The sequence below is a fragment of the Diabrotica virgifera genome, chromosome 5 (genome assembly GCF_917563875.1).
Source record: "Diabrotica virgifera virgifera chromosome 5, PGI_DIABVI_V3a".
Lineage (NCBI taxonomy): Eukaryota > Metazoa > Arthropoda > Insecta > Coleoptera > Chrysomelidae > Diabrotica > Diabrotica virgifera.
The window spans coordinates 12,513,651-12,537,414 of NC_065447.1; the positions used below are offsets into that span (position 1 = coordinate 12,513,651).

Consider the following 23,764-nt stretch of genomic DNA (forward strand, 5'->3'; position numbering starts at 1 on the left):
TACGCTGGGGTCCAAATTTACCCCCTTGGTCATCCGAAGGTTAAACATTTCTGAACTCTCCACCTTAGTCTCGATTGGATATTTTTGTAAGGTTCAGTCAGAAGGAAAAAATCTGGCAAACGAAACAAAAAACGGGATAAACACACAGACAAAATTTCAACAAAAGGAGTAAAACCGGTTAAAAGAAACCACTAACTAACAGAACATTACTTTATTCATTAAAATTTTTGATAATATTCCAGGGTGAAATCTAGATTAAATACAAAATGAAAAAATTAATATTTGTAGAATTTGAACCATCGCGGCCTATATTTATTTATTCCAAGAGCTCTATATCTTAGCTTTCTGCGGGCTCTCATGATATTTTTGGTTAATTTCAAAAGAATACGAGACCATTTTTTGAATATTTTCGAAAGAAGTCTAGCTATCCGATGGGATTTTTTAATCAATTTAGTGTATTTTCCTACGACAAAAAGGAAATTATTACAATACGTTATCATAAAGATTGGGCTGTTAATCAGAATTTTCTATTCAAACTGCTCGAATACAAACTAATATCTAGAAGGGAGTCAGCAACAGAGTAATTAATAAGATAATTTCTTATTCAAACTGCTCGAATACAAACTAATATCTAGAAGGGAGTCAGCAACAAAGTAATTAATAAGAGTAATTAGTAGATTGAGTCATTTTATAGAGAAAATCTTAGGAGAATACCAGGCCGGTTTCAGACCAGGACGGTCTACTGTCTACTATTGGCCAGCTATTTAACGTAAAACAAATAAATTATCTAAAGCCTAGGAGCATGATATCTACTAAATCTAGATATATATCTAGATATCTACTAAATCTTTGTATAACTTTCGACAAGGCTATGACAACATAAACAGAGATAAAATATACTTAATCATGCGAGAATTATCTATACCAAGGAAATTGATAAAATTAATTGAAGCCACCATGTGTCACATAGAATCGCAAGTATCCCAGATCGCAGATCCCTTCCAGATAACTAAGGAGCTAAAACAAGGAGATTGTTTGACTCAGACTATGCATTATATAATTATGGAATATGCTATAAGAAAAATGTCTGTAAACACAAAAATATACTGTTATAAAGTCTAAACACACTGTGATGTATGCAGACGATGTAATCACTGGCGAAGCGTCCATGTAACCACTGTTACCATTGGTAACAGTTAAAAATCTTTCAAATAAATATTTTATGACGATGAATAATTCTATTTACCAATATTTTTATTAATAGAAATATATTATTATTTATATTATGTGGTAATAGTACCTAACTCAGTAAATAGCCAACTACTCGTAGACACGAAAATATTGGCGAGTTTATGTGACTCAGTTGCACTTTATTATACTCTGTTACCAGACTCATTTCTGGTTACAATGGTTATATACCCACGCTGGCGCTCGGGACCGGCTAGTGACTGAAAATTTTGAAGAAGCGACGGCATAAGCGCGCTGTGTATCAGTAGCGCTGTTATCAGATTTAAAATTGGTGACAGTAAAAATGAAAGACCTATTTTAAACAATTTAAAAAAGGAATCAACAAAAGTAGTTCGATATTTTAAATTTAGTTGGTACAGTGAAAATCCTTGGTTATATTATGGTTGCAAGAAAAATATACTGTATTGTTGGCCATGTCTTCTGGTTTCTACAGAAAAATAGGTGGACCACGATTGAAATAGTTTTAGATTTTTAAAAAGGAGACATGAAATTTCTCCGTTACCTACATGTAAGATGTATATCCAATTTGATTCAGTTTGGCAAAACAATAATCAAAAGTTCTCTTAACCAAACTTTTAAAGCAAATATTGCTAAACATAATGAGTTTGTTAAAAAAATAGATAGGTATATCCTTAGCACACTTATAATAGATACTGTATGTTTTTGGGCCAAACAAGATCTAGCGTTTCGTGGTCATTTTGAGTGCGACGACTCTGACAATCGAGGCCATTACAGGGAATGGTTAACATTAATTGCCAAAAAAGATCAAAAATTTTGTCAACATCTAGAAACATCTGTTTTTTCGAGAGTTTCAAGTGATATACAAAATGATATTATTGAAGCTGCACTCACCGGCACAAAATTCCGCCACCCAAAATTTTTGATTAAGTTTGACAATTTATAACTTTATTATTTGTGCTCCGATTTTCAAGTTTCTTGCCCCAGTTTGTACGTACATGTATTCATATTGTTTGGTATTATTCCGGTAACAAAACATTTTGCTTGCTTGTCATTGTACAGGGGTGAAAGGAAGCGTTGTATTTTCTCCTAATTTTAAAAAATTCTGTGGAAAAATGGAATAGCTGATTTTGTTTCATAGTCCTGTCATATATTCTCGGAGGCATCACCAACATTTTGTTTTTTGAATTATCCGAATATCTTTTTTCTTGTAAGAGCTGTACCATGTTTTGTAAATAAAAACACTGATTGACTCATACAATTGAGGTTGGATTGATAAGATTAGAATGGCCCGCCATGCAGCCTAGATCTCAATCATATTGAGCATTTATGGGATGAATAAAAAAAGCTATTTGCCGTCATCCTAGGCCTCCAGAAAATTTGGTACAGTTATGGCCCTGGTAGAGGAATATCGAGCTATTCCCCAGGTAAGGAAAACACATCTTTATTAGATGCTAAACAGATTGCGAGCAGTCATTGCTGCAAGAGGTGGACATAACCGCTATTGAATTGTTTTGTTTTGTTGTTAAATTTGTTTTGTTTTTTTAATTTTATTGCGTTTGATGGACCTCATTTATTCAGATGGACTTACCCAAGTTTTTTTTTATGTATTTATGAGTCGTAGAATACGAATTTTTTGGGTAACAAGTGATCCGGATGTCGATAAAATTGTTATAAACAAAGAAGTTAATATATATTAAATATTAATATAATATTAAATATCATTTTAAAGTCTTCTACTTTAAAATGTATAATATACGTCTGAATTACCAATATAAATGAGTCAGATTAAATAAATTATTAGAAGAATTTTTTTACTTAGCAACAACATGTTTGTTTTATTTTAATAGTATTTTGTATTTTGACAACGAAACCCGATTTGGGCTTCGAAACGTTAATAAATTCATTTTTTAGTAAAATTGTGGCTTATTTCCCATAAAAAAATACGTAATTATAAACAAAGAACTTGAGGAATTACATAACAGCGATTTCTCGCAAAACAAAACATTTTTTTGTATTTTTTGGGTTATTCTAAGCAAAAAAGGTTCTGATAAGTTTTTTCGCAGGATGCATAGTTTTTGAGATAAACGCGGTTGAACTTTAAAAAAATCGAAAAATTGCAATTTTTGAACCCGAATAACTTTTGTTTAAAAAAAATAGCAATTCTGCTTACCGCATTTGAAAGTTCAAGTCAAATTATATCGGTTTTAGCTATTTTCATTGCTAAAGTTTTATTTTTTTATTGTTAAACAAAGCTATAAACACATAGTGTTTGAGTGATGTTTTCAATGATCTCCCATTTAAAATCGAACGAGTAGGTAAGGTAGAGTAGGTACAAGTGCAAGCGTGGCAATTTCTACGTAGCATGCATTAAAACGCATGTATTGTCTACGGCCTACGGTAAACAATATGTGTTTATAGCTTTGTTTAACAATAAAAAAATAAATTTTTAGCAATGAAAATAATCAAAACATAGAATTTGACTTTAACTTTCACATACTATAAGCAGAATTGCTATTTTCTTTTTTAATCAAAAGTTATTGGGGTTCAAAAATTGCAATTTTCCGATTTTTTTTAGTTCAAGTCCGTTTATCTCGAAAACTATGCATCCTACGAAAAAACTTGTAAAAGCATTTTTTGCTTAGAATGATCAAAAACATCAAAAAAATGTTTTGTTTTACAAGAAATCGCTGTTATGTAATTCCTCAAGTTCTTTGTTTATAACAATCTTATCGACATCCGTATCAACTGTTACCTAAAAAATTTATGTTCTACGGGTCAAAATACATAAAAAAACTTGGGTAAGTCCATCTGAATAAAGGAGGCCGTTGTACCCCCCCTGGCGACAGGACTAAAATATCAGGCTTCTAATAGGTTTATAGAAATTCCGTATATTCAAAAATATCTGATTGTTATCATTTCTAGCTTACCTCTCCGCTTTCTGTGAATATGTTTCTTCCTCCTTAACATACATTTCTTCGCATTAGGATGATAGTGATGATGATGCTGTGAGTGTTTTGAAAGTTTTGAGTGTTCGTGGTGATGACCGTTGTCATCCATTTGACTATATTTCTCCAAAAGTTGCATATTGATATCCCTCTTCGCCATTTTATGATGGACAGATCTTCGATGCCTAGATTTATGTAAGCTCCTACTAGCTTTTCTAATTAACGCATCCAGCTCTTCATCGGTGAAGATAATATTCTTCTGGGCGGCTCTTTCGACAGCTCGCTCTTTCAACAACCTCTCTATCTCGTCATTGGACAGTTCCATTTTTGTGTGTTTATCACCGGTTTTAAGTGTTGGTTTTACAGTTTTACTCTTTTCTTGCAGATATTTCTTGAAGAAGTCTCTCTTCTTTTCAAAATCGAAAGCTTTCTTATGTTTGTCGCCAAATTTTGTTCTGTCAAAGAAATGTTTCTTGTTTTTGTCTTCTAGGTTATTACTGTTGTTTTCTGCAAAATCTTCGTTTGTATCTGAAATCAAAATACGATTATATAAACGAGTGTGAACGAATAAAATAAATGCGACAATAAAATACTCTATTTAGTAAATAACATCTGAGCTGACAGAGGGATTTGCGAATCGAGGATTAAAACTATTGTTGGCCTTTTCTGATGATCTAGTTGTAGCTCATTCTACAAGAGACGTGAGAGATGTATTTTCAGAACTCGAGGAAGAAACAAGTAGTCTGATACTTCGAATAAATGAAGAGAATTCGAAATACATACAGAACATAACTGTAGTATAAGACCACAACTTCGAAGTAGTAAAAGCAGAAACGTGTAAATTTTAAATATAACTGTTACTGTCACCGGTAAACTAAGTTAAGGAAAAGTAGTGTGCTATGAAAAAAACAAAGAAACATTTTCCAGATGTCAACGTATATCATTATAATTAATTGAAAGAACAATAAGACAAACAACACTATAAAATATAGCAAACAAATAAAAACAACTACTTAGTGACGACCTAAATGTTTAAATTGTTGCCCATCATTTTCGATGCAATCATTTACTACACTACTACTACACTACTCGAGAAAACATGATCCAGAGAATATGAAAGTGATGGTGATCTTTTTGGCTGGTCAACTGCAACAATCGCGGAAATTGCCAAATGTCACTCTCACACGCAAACCGTGAAAAGATGGGAAGAAGGGCGAGGGTGTAGTAGATGTTAAACATACCTGAATATGTAGCATAGAATCTGGATGGGCTCTTGTAATAATTATCGTCCGATTTCATCTCCTCTTTCAGATTTTGGGTGATTTGCTCCAAATAATTATGCTTAGTGAATTTTCCTCTGTTTCCCAATAGTAAAGCAACCTCTTCCGACAACGCCGTATTCTGATCCTGTTCTATCTCTTCCAGTAAGAGATTGGTTTCCTTTTCCTTTTCAATGCATACTGGAACTCTGGCTCCGGGGAAGACGAAGAATCCAATTGAAGACGGCGGTAGAGAGAGTAAGATATAAGAAGTAGCTTTGGTTCTGCGAATTTTCGGTTGGAATATATTCTTTTTAAGGAATATTTCTGGAGTCAGTATTTCGTCATTGAGATATATTTGCCTGAAAAAAAATATTACTGTCTTAGAATTTGAAAATACTTAATTTGAGCAGTAAAAAAATATTCATTGATTTTTTATGCATTTTAAATCATTTTTTAATTAAATATACACTGTGATGCAAAACTCGAGTTTCCTCTCTAATTATCAAATTAAAGAACAAACGCGGACCCGGAAGAAGAAGACACTCATGGCTTCAAAACTCACGCCAATGGTTTGGACTAACATCGATCGAGTTATTCAGAAACGTCACAAACAAAATTAAAATTTCTACGATGATAGCCAACATTCGGAATAGACAAGGCGAAAACGGCGGGTTCTTTGGAGAAAATATTCCCATGAGATTTATTTGCATAATCACATTCGTGAGATATTCCAGAATGAGATTCAAGAAGTCGCCCACGCGAAAAGTTGTCCCAATTTTTTTTAACAATTTTTGAAGTTATACTTCTTTACGGGCGTAATGACGGTGAAATTTTATATGGTAAAACCTAGCGACCGGGCGCATGCGCAGTATAACTTTGTTCTGATTGGATGTTCAAATGACATGACAAAAATTATCCAATATGGCAGCTGTGGGACTGTGGTTTGGTTATAATGTATGCTTGTTGCGTTTTAAAATTTGTAGGAAGAGAAACAACAAACAAAAAGTTAGTTAATGGTTATACTGCCTTTTTAAATAGTTTTCATATTATATTTTTGGACTTATTTTCATAGAAGAGATTATTGTTGCATGCCAATGTGAAAGCTCATCAAACTGTTACTAGTATGAGTGCCGCAGATCACGCTTATTCAAAGCTAAAGAATCTTTCACTGGTATTGTCGAAGCGAAGATCGGTGGAATATGCGCAATTTATCAATGAAATTCGATATTTTTAAGATATTCCAGAAGCCGCTATAGATAAAATGTTTTAACGACCTATTAATCATTCATAATTACTCAACGGATATTAGTACAGTTAAAATAATTAAGACGATAACCGGACAACATTGATTTAATGAGTAAAATTTAGTTTTTTTTTTATTTTAATGACAAAAAAAGCAAGCCCATTAGCAGAACCCAATTAAAAATTATTTTGCACGTCATATTTGAAACATTATTTGGTTGAAAAATCTCATTTTTGTTGGCAAAAAAAAATATTAATTTGTTTGGACTAAATTAACGTTGTGCTTATCTTAAAAAGGATATGATAGTATCAACATTCGCACAGTGTTGCCAAACTGAATTTTGTTATTTTGGGTGTAAATTTTTTCCACGGATCTCCGAGGGTACTATAAGTGTTTTATAAATAGTTGATCAAATTTTGTTATGATATTTGAACATAGCCACTTTGCACGACGCAAGTGATTGCGAAATTTATTAGTCGTTATACGGGCTCCGATACCTACCTTGAACCTACTAAAATACATAAGTAGTATGTAATACTTTTATTTACATAATTTGATTACCATCAAAATGTCTCAATATTCACCTAATATATTGTTTTCTTACTCTGTTTTGTTGTATTTTTTCAATTCTAAATCATTTCAATTCAAAATCAAAATAATTTGATTTACATAAGTTAAAAATGTCAAAAGGTTAATCTGTTTAGTTAGTCGATCTTCGCACATAATGACAAGCTGTCTCTGTGGCGAAGTTTTAATGCGAGTGAATCCCAATACAACGCAAATACCAGCCGCGTGGTAAGTTGGTTCGAATCCCAATAGAAACTTTCATTTTTTTATTTTTTTTTTATACATTTTATGATTGTAAGTATATTTATTATATAATTTTATTTTCAGAAAATACGTATTTAGTTAAAAAATTTTCCGACAATTAATGTTCAGAAATCATTTGTGGCATTTTTAATGTGTTTGTGTGTGTTTTATTTTTTTATTATTTTAATTTTTGGCACTGTTTTAATAAAAATGTTTGAGAAGTAGTAAGTATAAATTAATTTAATATTTAAATAAAATATAAATAAAAAGTATACTAATTTCGTTTATAATCATATAATAGAAGTATAACTTCTTACGTGCGTACAAAGTACACACACATTCTTTTTTTTTTTTAATCAAATTGCAAAAATCAATATTTTCGGCCCAGACAATTTTTTTTAGGTTTTTTTGGACCATTTTGGATAAAAAAGGTCTCTTATAATTTTTATCTAAAGTTGATCGTTTTCGAAGTAAAAGCATTTTAAAATTGAAAAAAAAAACGAAAAATGGCGAAATCAAAGTTTAAATCCCCCCTACAAGATCCTGAAGAAATTTTTGTCATTATTTGATTGTCAAGTTTTCATTTTTAAGTTATAATAATGAGCGCCATGTACGTATTAGGCGGCCGTCCATGATGAGTGCGAAAGAGATGCTATTTAGGCAGTCCAATGGCGCATCTCACTCGCACTCACATTTACAGCCGCATCAATACGATCGTATCGCTCATTATTAATAGTTAAAAATAACAGCTTAGTAATAAATTAATGACACAAATTTCTTCAGGATCATGTAGGGGGGCTTTAAATTTGATTTACTCACTTTCTGACTTTCTAAACTAAATAATAATTTTTACCCGAGTTATTAAGTCTTAAAAATAGCCATTTTCGCGTTTTCCAAATTTTAAATTGCTTATAACTCGAACACGATCAACTTTAGAGAAAAATTACAAGAGACCTTTATTGTCCGGAATGGTCCGAAAAATCTAAAAAAATTTGTCCGGGTCGAAAATTCTTATTTTTGCACTTTGACTAACAAAAATTATTAAAAAAACAAGCTGAAAATGCGAGCATTATCATAACGAAAACTTTGTTTATATACGTATTTGAATTCATAATATATAAAATTGCTATTACGAAAAGCTGTTTAGAATTAAAAATTATGTTTTATTGTGCAAGTATATCATTTTAATTTAAATGTTGTGAACTATAAAGATGATTTACTCGAAATTCATATTTTTTTACATACCTCGTATAAAATTAGTAAAATTTGATTCATGATGGTTGCATCATAAATCTTAGACCAAGAACAGATTTTTATGAATAATAACTTTTCTTCGTCAAATTAAAAATACAAGAGTTATGAATGAAAATGATGTTAGTATCCATAATTTGAGAAAATTCGTCAAATATTTTTTTCCATTAGAATGATGTAATTTCATATATCAGAACATAATTTTTTATTCCAAACCACATTTTAAATAACAATTTCCAATATTGTAAATGTAAAATAAATAATACATACATGATAAAGATACTTTTTACTGATGAACTTTACTTGGATCTACAGACCGAGTGAGTCTCGTAATTCCACGGCTTTGCGCCACGCTTCACGCAACCGTATTTGCGTACTTGTGTTTCGAGTTGTGTGGTCGTGCGCTGGTCGAGTGGAGTTATAATTTACCAAATTTAAATATAATCGTTTCTACTGATTCATTATTAATATAGTATAATATGTATTATTGCTTTCAAAATATACTCAAATTGTATTTTTATACATTTATTACACATATTATTTTATATAATAATTAAATTCACTATAAAATATCATTTATATTTTATTAATACCTAAATAATTTAAAATTTAGTTTGACATTCACGAAGTGTCAAACTCAAATGTAAATAATAACATTTGCTTTGCTTAACAAATTCAGATAAAAAAAAGTAGCCTACTTCCTAATCAAAGATTTCAGCTGACGTTTAGTGCATGGTAGGAAATAACCGGATTGTGACGTCACATTTTAGATTTTGAGGTCGATTATCTCGAAGACAATTAGAGGTATCGAAATGCCGTTTTCAGATTTGGATTCAGAAGACAAAACTACATAAGGATCCATCGATACATCTGCTCTAAGTATTGCAGGAGCGGCAACGAAATAACACACAGACTTTTGCAAATTTATAAACGAAAAGTTTTCGTTGAAAATTTGGACCACTTTTCGCGTGGGCGACTTCTTGAACCTTATTCTGGGGTATTTCACGAATGTGATTATGCAAAAACATCTCGTGGGAATATTTTTTCCAACGAACCCGCCGTTTTTGCCTTGTCTACAACGGAAAAGGCACATGAGGATACAATGATTTCGTAAGAAATGGTCAAATTGGCGACATTCAGCAATGATGCAATGAGAAAGATGGGAATTAATTATTTCCTATAATTTTCATGATGACTTCAGGGGTTACTTGTGCAATTAAAAAAGTCTAATGGAGTCAAATCTGAAGGCCTTGGTGGCCATTCAAAAATGACGGTAAGTAGACAAACAGATTGCTTGAGTGGAAACCACGGGCAGACAAACGAAGTTACTAAAGATCCCTAACACTCTGGACCGACCGGATAGGACCGACGACGACTTGGATATCAGAGGCGCAAAAAAATAAATGGAAGCATCTACAGGAGGATCTCCATCAATAATGGAGAAATGAGGGCTGATTGATGATGGTGATGACATGTTAAAATCTGTAATACTTACGTTGAATTCAAACACTTTGATGTGAGAATGTAAGTTTGCACTTCCACAGACTTTTCTGAAATACCATTTCCTAATTTCACCTTTACTTTATATTTAACGGGACGGTCGTTGACTATCATAACCGTTAGAGCTCCTCTTCTGACGAAACTGTTTTGTTTTCGAGTACAATGGGCGAAGATGTTCGTATCATCTTGAAATAGACTTGATTTGGTTTCCAGAACCTGGCAGCCCATAAGCTTTTTGTGCAGAAGGGAACACCAATACACCTAAAAGTAATTTTCAGAACTATAATCGAAAAGAACTTTTTCGTACTTCCGGGCCTAAAGTGACAACTTCACTCCCTTGTGACAGGTACTAAAGTGTCACATTTAATCCCTCCGGGATTAAATATTGACGAAACTCCCGGAACGATTAAATCACAAACAAACGAATTTAAGGGGTTGTCTCACATTTTTTAAGCGGCACCACTTTTTAAAAGCATCGTACTGCTGCTCGTATAGTTTTCTAGATTTCGGTGGTAACAATTCTTCACCTACTTCGGCTGCTCTTTTATCAATATCAGATACACCTTCTTCACTCATGATACCAATAATTATCAATAACAATGTTTCTTTACAATGACACTAGTAATGACAATGTTTCTAAATTATAACTGTCACAACGCAATGTTACTATGGTAACTTATTTTAAAGACAGTTTATTAAATGAGTTGAAGAGAGAAAAAACTGATTGAAATTATTGAAATAATTAATAAAATCATACCGGAAGTACGAAAAGTATCGTATATACCTTGCGACTGAAGTACATTTAATCCTTCAGGTAAATTATGGCCCTCCCTGCGGTCGGGCCATAAACTTTACCTTCAGGATTAAATGTACTACTTCAGTCCCGCGGTATATAATGTACTATTATTTTTATTTATTTATTTATTTATTTATTTATTTATTTATTTATTTATTTATTTATTTATTTATTTATTTATTTATTTATTTATTTATTTATTTATTTATTTATTTATTTATTTATTTATAGTTAATACAAATGAACTGGCCTCTTGAGACTAATACAGGTCATTTCCTGATGGGATTACAGTAGTTGATACACATAATTTTTATTTTAACAATTTTCTAATTTAATTTAACTAATTAATAATGGCCCTAATCTATTACTAATTCTGAAAATGATAAATTATAAATAATTCAAATGAATTTTAACAAACAATTCTAAACAATTTTAATAAACAAAATATAATTTTTTTTTATTTAAAATTTTTTTTTTTGTGAAAGTAAAATTTTTATAGTGCTTCCAGTTCTCATTCTCAGATGAGAAATGCCAACACTATGAATCTAAAAATAGTTAGAAATAATTGTAAGTGTAGGTCTATTTGATTTGTATAATATTCACAATGGTATTTCGGTGAGCCTCAGACCCTTAGCCGAAAACACCCATTGAGTTTTAAAAAGTGTTTAGCTATATTTCTTTGTTTGATTAATAATTTTTAATTTTTAATTTTTAATTTTTAATTTTTAATTTTTAATTTTTAATTTTTAATTTTTAATTTTTAATTTTTAATTTTTAATTTTTAATTTTTAATTTTTAATTTTTAATTTTTAATTTTTAATTTTTAATTTTTAATTTTTAATTTTTAATTTTTAATTTTTAATTTTTAATTTTTAATTTTTAATTTTTAATTTTTAATTTTTAATTTTTAATTTTTAATTTTTAATTTTTAATTTTTAATTTTTAATTTTTAATTTTTAATTTTTAATTTTTAATTTTTAATTTTTAATTTTTAATTTTTAATTTTTAATTTTTAATTTTTAATTTTTAATTTTTAATTTTTAATTTTTAATTTTTAATTTTTAATTTTTAATTTTTAATTTTTAATTTTTAATTTTTAATTTTTAATTTTTAATTTTTAATTTTTAATTTTTAATTTTTAATTTTTAATTTTTAATTTTTAATGTTTAATTTTTAATTTTTAATTTTTAATTTTTAATTTTTAATTTTTAATTTTTAAAAGAAAACACGAATAAATATAAATCTTAAAAAATATTAGAAATCCTACCTACCGGTGTATCAGTAAATAGTTCATGTACACGTGGTTGCCTGAACACTACATCGTATCCAATTTTAGCTGCATTTCCAATTTGTTTAGCCCACAATATGGCAGAAGAAAAGGTAACAGTATTTTCTGATTTTGGAACGGTTGTCCACAGCTTCGTTCTAGGTTTAGAGCCCTGATGCTGTAGTATCCTGAAGGCTGTATCTTTTGGAGGAAATTCTTCAACTGTAAGTCCGCTTCTAAAATATGATACACAATGTATGAAATAGCATGTGGAAATAAGAGTTAAAATAATGGAAAGAAAATTAGAGACTTATCAACGAAGAGAATAGGCAGGATAAAAACCCTAATAGAGAAAGTAGTGGAGTAGAATAAACCTCTAGTGATAATACACTAAGAATCAAAATTAACGCACCACCTTAAAAATGGAACATTTTTGTTGTCTCGTATTTCCTAAACCTGTTGCCCGATTTGAGTGATTTTTTTAGTATATTATAGCTTTATTCTTCGAGAATATCGATGTAGTAATATTATTGCTAAACAGGTAGGTAAGTGTCATTCTATACCGGGTGTAACAATGATGGAGTGTTTTTTCCTTAAAGTTTGGAACACCCTGGAATATTCTAGTATATATCAAATATTGAAATTAAAACTCGACTGTAGCCTAGGGCTTTTTTAACATTTTGCTTTTTGGTGTATTCGCTTATGTGGGATAATAAAAAAGTAAGGTACTTTAACAACTAGCCATGCTATTCATCAATACAGGGTGTTTCTAAATAAGTGCGACAAACTTTAAGGGGTAATTCTGCATGAAAAAATAATGACCGTTTGCTTTATAAACATATGTCCACAAATGCTTCGTTTCCGAGGGGTCGGGATGTTGAATTTTTTCTTACGAACTGACGATTTACTTATTGCTCTAAAACCGATTGAGATATGCAAATGAAACTTGGTAGGTTTTAAGAGGTAGTTATTGCGCATTTTTTGACATACAACTAAGAATTTTATATTTACCATTGGCGTGCATACGGGATGTATCTAAAATGTTTATACCCGTATGCGCGCCAATGATGAATATAAAATTCTTAATTGTATGTCAAAAAATGCGCAATAACTATCTTTTAAAACCCACCAAATTTCATTTGCATATCTTAACCAGTTTTACAGCAATAAATAAATCGTAAGTTTTGTAAGAAAAAATTCAACATCCCGTATCTCGGAAACAAAGCATTTGCGGACATATGTTTATAAAGCAAACTGTTATTATTTGTTATTGATGAATAACATTGCTAGTTGTTAAAGTACCTAACTTTTTTATTATCCAACATAAGCAAATTAATTAAAAAGCAGAATGTTAAGAAAGCCTAACGCTACAGTTGAATTTTAATTTCAGTATTTTATATACGCTAGAATATTCCACAGGGTATTCCAAACTTTGAGGAAAAAACACACTATCATTTTTACACCCGGTATACAATGACACTTACCTATTTAGCAATAATATTATTACATCGATATTCTTGAAGAAGAAAGATATGATACACTAAAAAAATCACTCAAATCGGACAACAGTTTTAGTAAATACGAGACATCAAAAATGTCCCATTTTTAAGGTGGTGCGTTAATTTTGATGCTCAGTGTATTTATCGATTTTCACAAAGCCTTTGGCACAGTTGAGCTAAGCAAAATACTACAGGCACTTAAAGAATGCAGGCTAGATTATAGGTATACAAAACTATAAAAAGTAATGAATCCCTCTCATTGGCTGTATACCATAATAAAAATTACTAAAGAATTAAAAATCTTCCCTTGTAGATGGTATATAATTTACTTAAAATTTTCTAAAATAGTTCCAAGTTGGACTTAAAGTGGGTACATCACTGGTACAATACAAACGTTTTCGGACTAATCAGTCCATCATCAGGTTAAAGCCTAAAATAAGTAAACCACTGTATAAAAATGACAAAGTTGAAATTTTGACTGTTAAAAAGTTAGGAAAAATTAAAACATGTGGTTACTTACTCCAGATCCAAAGTAGTTGAAAGTTACAAGAATAAATACACTTTATTCTTGTAACATCGACTTATTGTCGCACTCGATGTAGTCGAAATGGCTAATTTTTGATATTGGTAAGGTCATTCGACCTACCCCAGTAGCTAGCTTCAACTACTTTGGATCTGGAGTAAGTAACCACATGTTTTAATTTTTCCTAACTTTTTAACAGTCAAAATTTCAACTTTGTTATTTACCTACTTATTTTAGGCTTTAACCTGATGATGTACTGATTAGTCCGAAAACGTTTGTATTGCACTAGTGATGTACCGATTTTAAGTCCAACTTGGATCTATTTTAGAAAATTTTAAATAAATTATATACCACCTACAAGGGAAGATTTTTACTTCTTTAGTAATAAGTATACAAAACTATTATTACACCAGGGAAATAAGGCAAAAATATACCATGTTCGGGACACTTGAGCAGCCAGGTTGCAAATGGGTTTTTTTTTGGTACTATATAGCTAATACAATATAAATACAAAAATGCTCGTCACAAATTGGACGAGAAATTTAGTTATTAACAAATAAGGGTCAAAAATGAGAGTTTTTCGTTTAAATCGCTGCAGGTAAAAATAGGGTAGGTAATTAAATGTCTTATTTATAATATTTTTTTAGTAGATGAGCCAAGCTTTAAAATAGCGTTTTTTGAATTTTGGTCAGATTATTTGTTGCTTCGGATATTGCAAAATAAAACTAAAATTTCAAAAATAAAAAATTTGCTGTAACTTTTGCGAAAATAAATTTAGGGCTTTCATATTGCACGAAAAGTTGAGTCAAACAGTCCATACAATGTACAAAAAATTTTGAGACGATGCGTCAATTAGTTTAAATTTTATTCAGTTTGTTTATCCCAAAGAGCTTCTTTTTCTCAGTGTTGTTCATAAAATAATAATGATACAGCAATTCTGTGAAAACAACATGAAAGAAGAATAGTCATATTTTCAAGGCATTTAAAAAAATCATTAAAAAGTCATTTTTATCACTCAGAAAGCATTTTACTAAAATAGAGTCATTTTTGGCTTATAAACAATTTGAATAACTTTGTTAATCAAAAATGAATAACCATTTTCAATTTCGTTGCAAAACGAAACTACAGCCAAACCCTATTCTAGTCCAATCAGAGAGTGCAGCAAGCATCTCTACCGGTTTCGAAACTTATTAGTCTCTCATCAGGAGGCACATATGCTGCTCTCTCTGATCCAACCAAAACAAACCCCAGCGTGCAGTCCCGGATTGCAACGAACGAAATGGCATAGATGCCCTAGCGGCAACTGCTAGCGAAAAGACTAAGTTTTCACTCTAATGGCATATAAAACAACATAATGCTATTCTACACCCCACCAGAATGAAAACAATGGGAACCTTCTCTGGTTACACCTCCGAGGCTTCTACAATTTGCAAGCCATACGGATGCTGAGACTAAGGAAGATGAGGGAATTCTACAATTTACAATTCACGTCCCATCTGCTCAGCGCGGTAAAGTTCCAACGAGAATGTTTCCCTTAGTACTCCAATCAGAGTAAATGTAAATTAAAAATGAATAACCATTTTCAATTTCGTTGCAAAACGAAAATACAGCCGAACCATATTCTAGTCCAATCAGAGAGTGCAGCAAGCACCTCTACCGGTTTCGAAACTTATTAGTCCCTCATCAGGAGGCACATATGTTGCTCTCTCTGATCCAACCAAAACAAACCCCAGCGTGCAGTCCCGGATTGTACGCTGGGGTCCCGTATCCGGGACTGCACGCTGGGGTTTGTTTTGGTTGGATCAGAGAGAGCAGCATATGTGCCTCCTGATGAGAGACTAATAAGTTTCGAAACCGGTAGAGGTGCTTGCTGCACTCTCTGATTGGACTAGAATAATATGGTTCGGCTGTATTTTCGTTTTGCAACGAAATTGAAAATGGTTATTCATTTTTGATTTACATTTACTCTGATTGGAGTACGAAGGGAACCATTCTCGTTGGAACTTTACCGCGCTGAGCAGATGGGACGTAAATTGTAAATTGTAGAATTCCCTCATCTTCCTTAGTCTCAGTATCCGTATGGCTTGCAAATTGTAGAAGCCTCGGAGGTGTAACCAGAGAAGGTTCCCATTGTTTTCATTCTGGTGGGGTGTAGAATAGCATTATGTTGTTTTATATGCCATTAGAGTGAAAACTTAGTCTCTTAACTTTGTTAATATTGACTGTAGGCTAAAACTACAATGTAATTTGAAAAACTAGTATTTTTATACGAATTTTCAAAGAAAATCTTTTCGCCTAGGTTAATTACATTCAAAGTTAGCCACTTTTTTTATTTAATTGACGGCTACTTTGTTTATAACAATTAAGCAACCTAACTAGAGCCATTTTGAAGTTGAAGATATATAGGTTATGTGTAAAAGTTTGAGTAAACTTTGAACCTCAACAGAGTGGTTAACAAAGCTTTAAAAATGGCGTCCGAACGGAATTAATTCGTGGTCGGTGGAGGGGAATTACAAAAATACGTGCACTCAAAAAATAAAACTGATTCTGCAAACATATGCTGCGATTAATATCGCTGGAACTTGTTGATGGATTCTGATCATAATTTTTTTAATTTGTATGTACTCGTAGTCTTATATAGAGTACGTTATGTACACACAACCCCACCTAACATTACAAAATGTTAGGGAGAACTCCCCTTATCACCCAAGGATATGAAAAATAGAATACGACCGATTCTAAGACCTACCGAATATACATAAATATATAATTTCATAAAAATCGGTCAAGCTGTTTCGGAGGAGTATGGAAACTAACACTGTGACAGGAGAATTTTATAGATGTAAATATAAAGATGGCTATTAACAAATAGGGGTTGGTGATAGAAGAGTGAAAATTAAGGGTTGTATGTATTTTTTAATTCTACATCATATAAAATTAAGGTAGATAATTTTGTCTAAAAAAATTTAAAAAAATGTCAGGGGGCAACCCCCCTTATAACTTATGGGTATAAAAAATAGATTAAAACCTCTTCAACGTCCTACAAGATAAACGTGTAAAATTTTATAAAAATCGGCCAAGCCGTTTCGGAGTAGTATGGTAACTAATACTGTTACAGGAGAATTGTATGTATATAGAAGTAACTGCGAATTAAATAATAGAAGTGGCTAACTTTGAACCTAATTAACCTAGGTAAAAAGTTTTTTCGGAAAATTCGTATAAAAATACCAGATTTTGAAATCCTAAAGTAGATTTACTCTATAGTCAATATTAACAAGGTTATTCAAATTGTTTAGAAGCCAAAAATGACTCTATTTTACTAAACTTTTTTCGGAGTGATAAAAACGAATTTTTAATGATTTTTTTAAATACTTTAAAAATATTACTATTATTCTTGCATGTGGTTTCCAAGAATTGCTATGTCATTATTATTTTCTGAACAATAACATTGCGAAAAAAAAGCTCTTTGCGATAAACAAATTGAATAAAATTTAAACTAATTGACGAATCGTCTTAAAATTTTTTGTTCATTATATGGAATGTTTGACTCAACTTTTCAAGCAATATGAAAGTCTTAAGACCATTTCCGAAACAAAAAATGATCGGATCAAAATTCAAAAAGTGCCATTTTAAACCTTGGCTCATCTACAAAAAGAAGAATATTATAAATAAGATATATAATTACCCTATTTTTACCTGTAGCGATTTAAACGAAAAAACTGCCATTTTTGACCCTTATTTGTTAATAACTAAGTTTCTCGTCCGAACTGTGACGGGCATTTTTGTATTTATAATGTGTTAGGTATATAGTACCCAAAAAATCCATTTGCAACCTGGCTGCTCAAGTGTCCCGACAAGAACCTTATTTCTCTGGACTATATACAATTATACTTACAAGCAACAACCACTGTTAAATTTCATAATAATAGTAATTGCAAAAAAATAAAGCGGGGATTAGACAAGGAGACCCAATGTCACCTAAATTTTTTAATATGGTACTAGAACATGCATAAGATTTTGGATTAGCTGACAAAGGGAAAATAGATGGAAAATATCTAAAAAAAATACTTACTTTTCGCCGATAGTATAAGTAATAATATCTGAGGTTCAAGTAATGGCAAGAGAAATAGCACAAAAACTCGTTGAGGCTACAGAAAATGTAGGATTAAAATTTAATTTAATTAAAATTTATATTTAATATAAAAATCTCTTAAACAAAAATAATGACAAAGTACCCCGCACAAACCTTATGGAAATTAGGTCCCAGTGGGTTTCGTTCATACTTTGGGAAAATACTCTTTGAAGAATCCTGATAAAAAGTTCTGATGGGCTCAACTCAATCGTATGAAGGATTTTCAAGATATAGAGGCACAAACTAGGAAAATTATAAGATTTACTGGGTATTCCAATGTTGTTCTGAAGCTATTTCCTTGTGGCATTTTTATAATTACGTATTTTTTATGGGAAATAAGCCACAATTTTACTAAAAAATCAATTTATTAACGTTTCGAAGCCCAAATCGGGTTTCGTTGTCAAAATACAAAATACTATTAAAATAAAACAAACATGTTGTTGCTAAGTAAAAAAATTCTTCTAATAATTTATTTAATCTGACTCATTTATATTGGCAATTCAGACGTATATTATACATTTTAAAGTAGAAGGCTTTAAAATGATATCGCCAATATTTATGAGTTGCGCTCCTGGGACGACTTTACTAAAAGATAGTTCATTCGATTACATGAAATCAATTCTTGAGTTGGGATTGATTTCATGTAATCGAATGAACTATCTTTTAGTAAAGTCGTCCCAGGAACGCAACTCATAAATATTGGCGATATCATTTTAAAGCCTTCTACTTTAAAATGTATAATATACGTCTGAATTGCCAATATAAATGAGTCAGATTAAATAAATTGTTAGAAGAATTTTTTTACTTAGCAACAACATGTTTGTTTTATGTTAATAGTATTTTGTATTTTGACAACGAAACCCGATTTGGGCTTCGAAACGTTAATAAATTCATTTTTTAGTAAAATTGTGGCTTATTTCCCATAAAAAATACGTAATTATAATGGGTATTCCAATTCTCTGAGTTACTGGTTATGTGGCAACATGTAGAAGTTTGGATCAAGGAAAAGTACTATTAGTCTAGGATTTTTTCCTGGCTATCCAATGGCACCTTTACTTTGACCTTGACCTTCAACGGACCTCATCTTCTACAGTTTCGAGGGTTTTCGGCATTAAATTGATATAAACAGATTACTCATGGGTTTTTGGGATCGCTAAACACGAATATGATATCAGAATTGTCCTCCAGAAGACGTGGTGGCCTGGGTCACTGCAAGGGACGTCATCTTCTTAAGTTTCGATGGTTTTCGGTATTTAATTGATGCAAATGAATTACTGGAGGGTTTTTTGAGGTCGCTAAATACGAATATGCCACCAGAACTGACTGCCGGAGTACCTGGTTTCCAAGGTCAATGGAAGGGGCTCCTGGAGTTTCGAGGGTCTTTGGTACTACATTAATGCAAACGGATTAATTATAGGTTTTTGGGTTTGCTGAACACGAATACGTAATCAGCACAGACACAGGAGCACCTGGTGCCTAAGACAGGTTATCTTCTGGAGTTTCGGAGGAATCAAATGGATTACTCTTAGATTTTTAACTCCAGAAGATAACCTGTCTTAGGCACCAGGTGCTCCTGTGTCTGTTCTGATCACGTATTGGTGTTCAGCAACCCCAAAAACCTATAACTAATCCGTTTGCATTAATGTTGTCCCAAAGACCCTCGAAACTTCAGGAGCGCCTTTCATTTACCTTGGAAACCAGGTGCTCCGGGAGTCAGTTCTGGTGGTATATTCGTGTTTAGCCACCTCAAAAACCCTCCAGTTATTCATTTGCATCAATTAAATGCCGAAAACCATCAAAACTCTAGAAGATGACGTGCCCTGCAGTGACCCTGGTCACCATGTTCTCCGGAGGTCAATATGGCATATTCGTGTTTAGCGATCCCAAAAAGGCCATGAGTAATCTGTTTATATTAATTCGATGCCGAAAACCCTCGAAATTCTAGAAGATGACGTCCGTTGAAGGTCCAGGCCAAAGTAAAGGTCGCCATTGGATAGCCAGGAAAAAATCCTAGACTACTTATACTTTTCCTTGATCCAAACTTCTACATGTTGCCAGATAACCAGTAACTCAGGGAATTGGAATACCCGGTAAATCTTATAATTTTCCGAGTTTGTGCCTCTATATCTTGAAAATTCTTCATACGATTAAGTTGTGCCCATGAGAACTTTTTATCAGGATTCTTCAAGGAGTATTTTTCCAAAGTATGAACGAAATCTACTGGGACCTAATTTCCATAAGGTTTGTGCGGGATACCCACCCAGAACATCAGTACTGGTGGGCAAGGAATAGATCTTGTAGATAAATATAAATTCCTAGGACATGAAATTATTTTGGCAGGGATAATCAGAACCATTAACTGAAGAGAAGAATCGGTCTTGGGTGGGCAGCATTTGGAAAACTGAGAGAAACTTTAAAGTGAGCTGCTCACGTGCCTGAAGAGAAAATATGTGATCAATGCGCTCCCAGTGTTTACATAAGAAGCAGAAATGCAAAACAAAAACCTCGGCTGTCAAACTGATAGTCACACCCAGAAGAATGGAGCAATCCATGTTAGGAATAACTCAGCGAGAGAAAAAAAACGAAAAGGTTATGAGAAGAACCAAAGTGACTGGCATCATCGAAAGGATCGCCAGACTAAAATGGAGATGGACAGGACACCGAACCAGAATGACAATTGGGCGATGGACAAGGGGGTTATTGCAATGAAGACCAAGGGAAGACAAGAGAAGCGTCGGTCGACCTCCTACACGATGGACTGTTGATTTAAGAAAGATAAATAAAAACTGGATTAGAGCGACGCATGATAGACTCGGTTGGAAAAAAGAGGAAGAGACCTATGTTTAGCAGTGGACCTTTGAGGCTGGACGATGAATCCTATCGAAAACAACTCACATGATATTTGATATTTTACTTACGGTTCCCACATTACAGCTTCAGTTAGATCGTGTACATTCGTTAAGATATTCTCCACATCACTCGATGGCAACGAGCTAATGTCACTTCCTACCAATTTCCAAGTGTCATTTTTACTAGCATAGGCTTCCATAATGTAATGAAATATGTTGAGATCTTGTTTATATCTAGTTTCGTTTTTGTTTGAGGCATCTAAAAGTATAACAATATGAATATGTCCAAATGTTTGTAAAATTTTTTGTATTACAAGTAAAGTTTTTGTTGCTAGAGACCCTCTATAGATATGGTCCCTAGACTAGGCCCTACAGAAAGATGGGGAACCAGCTTCAAAATAATAATAAGTCAACGCATATATCTAATCAAAAATGTATAGAATCGAAGAAGCACCACTACCATTTGAGTTTGTGATTGTCCAAGCTAACTAAAAGACATGACATAAATATTGTAATAAGCTGGAGAACGAGCTCTAAACGAGGACCTAACTACACTAAGTAACTACTTTAAGAACTGGCGCTTACGTCCTAACACAAGCAAAACTGAAACTTGTCTCTTTCACCTGTCGAATCAACTTGCGGGCGATACTCTCAATGTAACTCTAAATGATGCAGTTATCAAACATAACAACAACCCCAAATATCTCGGCTTCACACTTGATATAACACTCATCTTCAAAAGCCATCTTACAAACGCAGCCGGTAAACTGAGGACAAGAAACAATATAATAACAAAACTTGCTGGAACAACTTGGGGTGCTTCTGCAGATGCTCTTCGGATCTCTGCTCTAGCTTTGGTTTTTTCAGTGACAGAATATTGTGCACCAGTATGGCTAAATAGTGCACATACAAACAAAATCGATGTCCAATTTAATCAAACCATGAGAATAATCACTGGAACAATAAAATCAACCCCAGTGGGATAGCTGCCTACTTTGAGCAATATTGCTCCACCAGATCTACGCCGTACAGCAGCATTAGTGATAGAGTACCAGAAAATTGTAGCCAACATACAATTACCAATCCATCAAGACATACCAGACATCTCAAAAGAGCACCAGCGACTGAGGTCTAGAAATCCTCCAATCAGATCTGCCCGAACAATTCGTGATTCCTATGATATACAAAGGTCCACACGATGGATGCCAACAATAGCAGCAGACTATATTCAGATATCCACCCCAACCCAGGGTTTCATCGGATGGGGTCTGTTCCGGTCCACCTGGGCGAGGCTTAATAGCATACGTACCGGACATGGTAAATGTGCTGATTCTCTGTTCAAATAAGGTTGTGAGGAAAGTCCACAGTGCGATTGCGGATCACCTAGCTATACAGACCATAAGTCATTGTGTTTCAGATTGCCTAAATCGTGCCTACCGTGGAAACCTCCAGGACTTTGTGGAATGCTCCCCAGAAGCAATTGAATGGATATGTAAATTGGACATTAATATTTAGGTTCATTCATTATATTTTAGTGTTTGAATAATATATGATATTTGTGTATTTATCGTACTGTGAAAGTCCATACGCTAAATAAAATAAAATATTATAATAGACGATTTTAATCCTAAAGTGGACCAAGGAGAAGTGGAGAATAGTGTGAGGCGATATGGGTTCGAGGACAAAATTCAACATGGCAGCTGAAAAAAAAACCGTCAAACCATTTAAAGAAAACCTTGGATGACAGTAGAAATTCTTAAGCTTATGGTAGAACGAACAATGAAGATACTGATTATAATCAAAAGACCTGAATAAATACAAAAACATTTTAGGGAAACATCAAAAATAGAATTCGAGAGGTCAAATATCGGAGACATGGCTCTCCGACAGATGCAAGGAAATAGAAGATCTGGATAAAAATTATGATACTTTTAATTTACACCAAAAAAATCAAAGAAATGATCGGTTCTATCACAAGGTATCTATTCTATCCTTAAAATGATAAATAGCATATAAGTACTGATATAAAGGGGAGATTGCCTCATTGGACCAATTATTATATCCAACAACTATTTATGATGAAAGAGAAGAACTGCCAATAGAAACCACATGTGTACATGTGCCCAGAACATATAATTATGTTTTGTAGACTTTGAAAAGGCATTTGATAAAGTTCAATATAAGAAGCTTTTAGATATACTATAAAGCAACATTGTTGAGAGTCGTGATATGAAAATGATGTCTAATGTATATTAGAAACAAACTGCCAAGGAAAAAGTTGACAACCAGAACACCCAAGATATGAAAATATACAGAGAAGTCCGCCAGGGTCGTGGCTGTTCCCTTACTACTCTTCAATGTCTACAGTGAAGCGGTATTTAAAGAAGCGCTCTCAGATTCGATGCAGGGTATATTTTTCAATGGATAAATTTTGATACGCTTACGATTTGCAGACTTTACCAGATACAGTAATAATGA

General features: G+C 32.5%; 1 protein-coding gene across 2 annotated transcripts in view; it reads right to left on the minus strand.

Annotated features, from left to right (window-relative positions):
- Nucleotides 1-23,764, minus strand: part of LOC114333224 (uncharacterized) — a 63,763-nt gene that overhangs the window by 36,289 nt on the left and 3,710 nt on the right. For both annotated transcript variants that reach the window (XM_028283179.2, XM_028283118.2), the window contains exons 3-7: nucleotides 21,356-21,545; nucleotides 12,288-12,519; nucleotides 10,216-10,481; nucleotides 5,396-5,775; nucleotides 4,137-4,682 (exon numbers count right to left, since the gene is read on the minus strand). In XM_028283179.2, coding sequence (XP_028138980.1) covers nucleotides 4,137-4,682; nucleotides 5,396-5,775; nucleotides 10,216-10,481; nucleotides 12,288-12,519; nucleotides 21,356-21,545 — 1,614 coding nt within the window. The remainder of the gene's footprint in view (nucleotides 1-4,136; nucleotides 4,683-5,395; nucleotides 5,776-10,215; nucleotides 10,482-12,287; nucleotides 12,520-21,355; nucleotides 21,546-23,764) is intronic.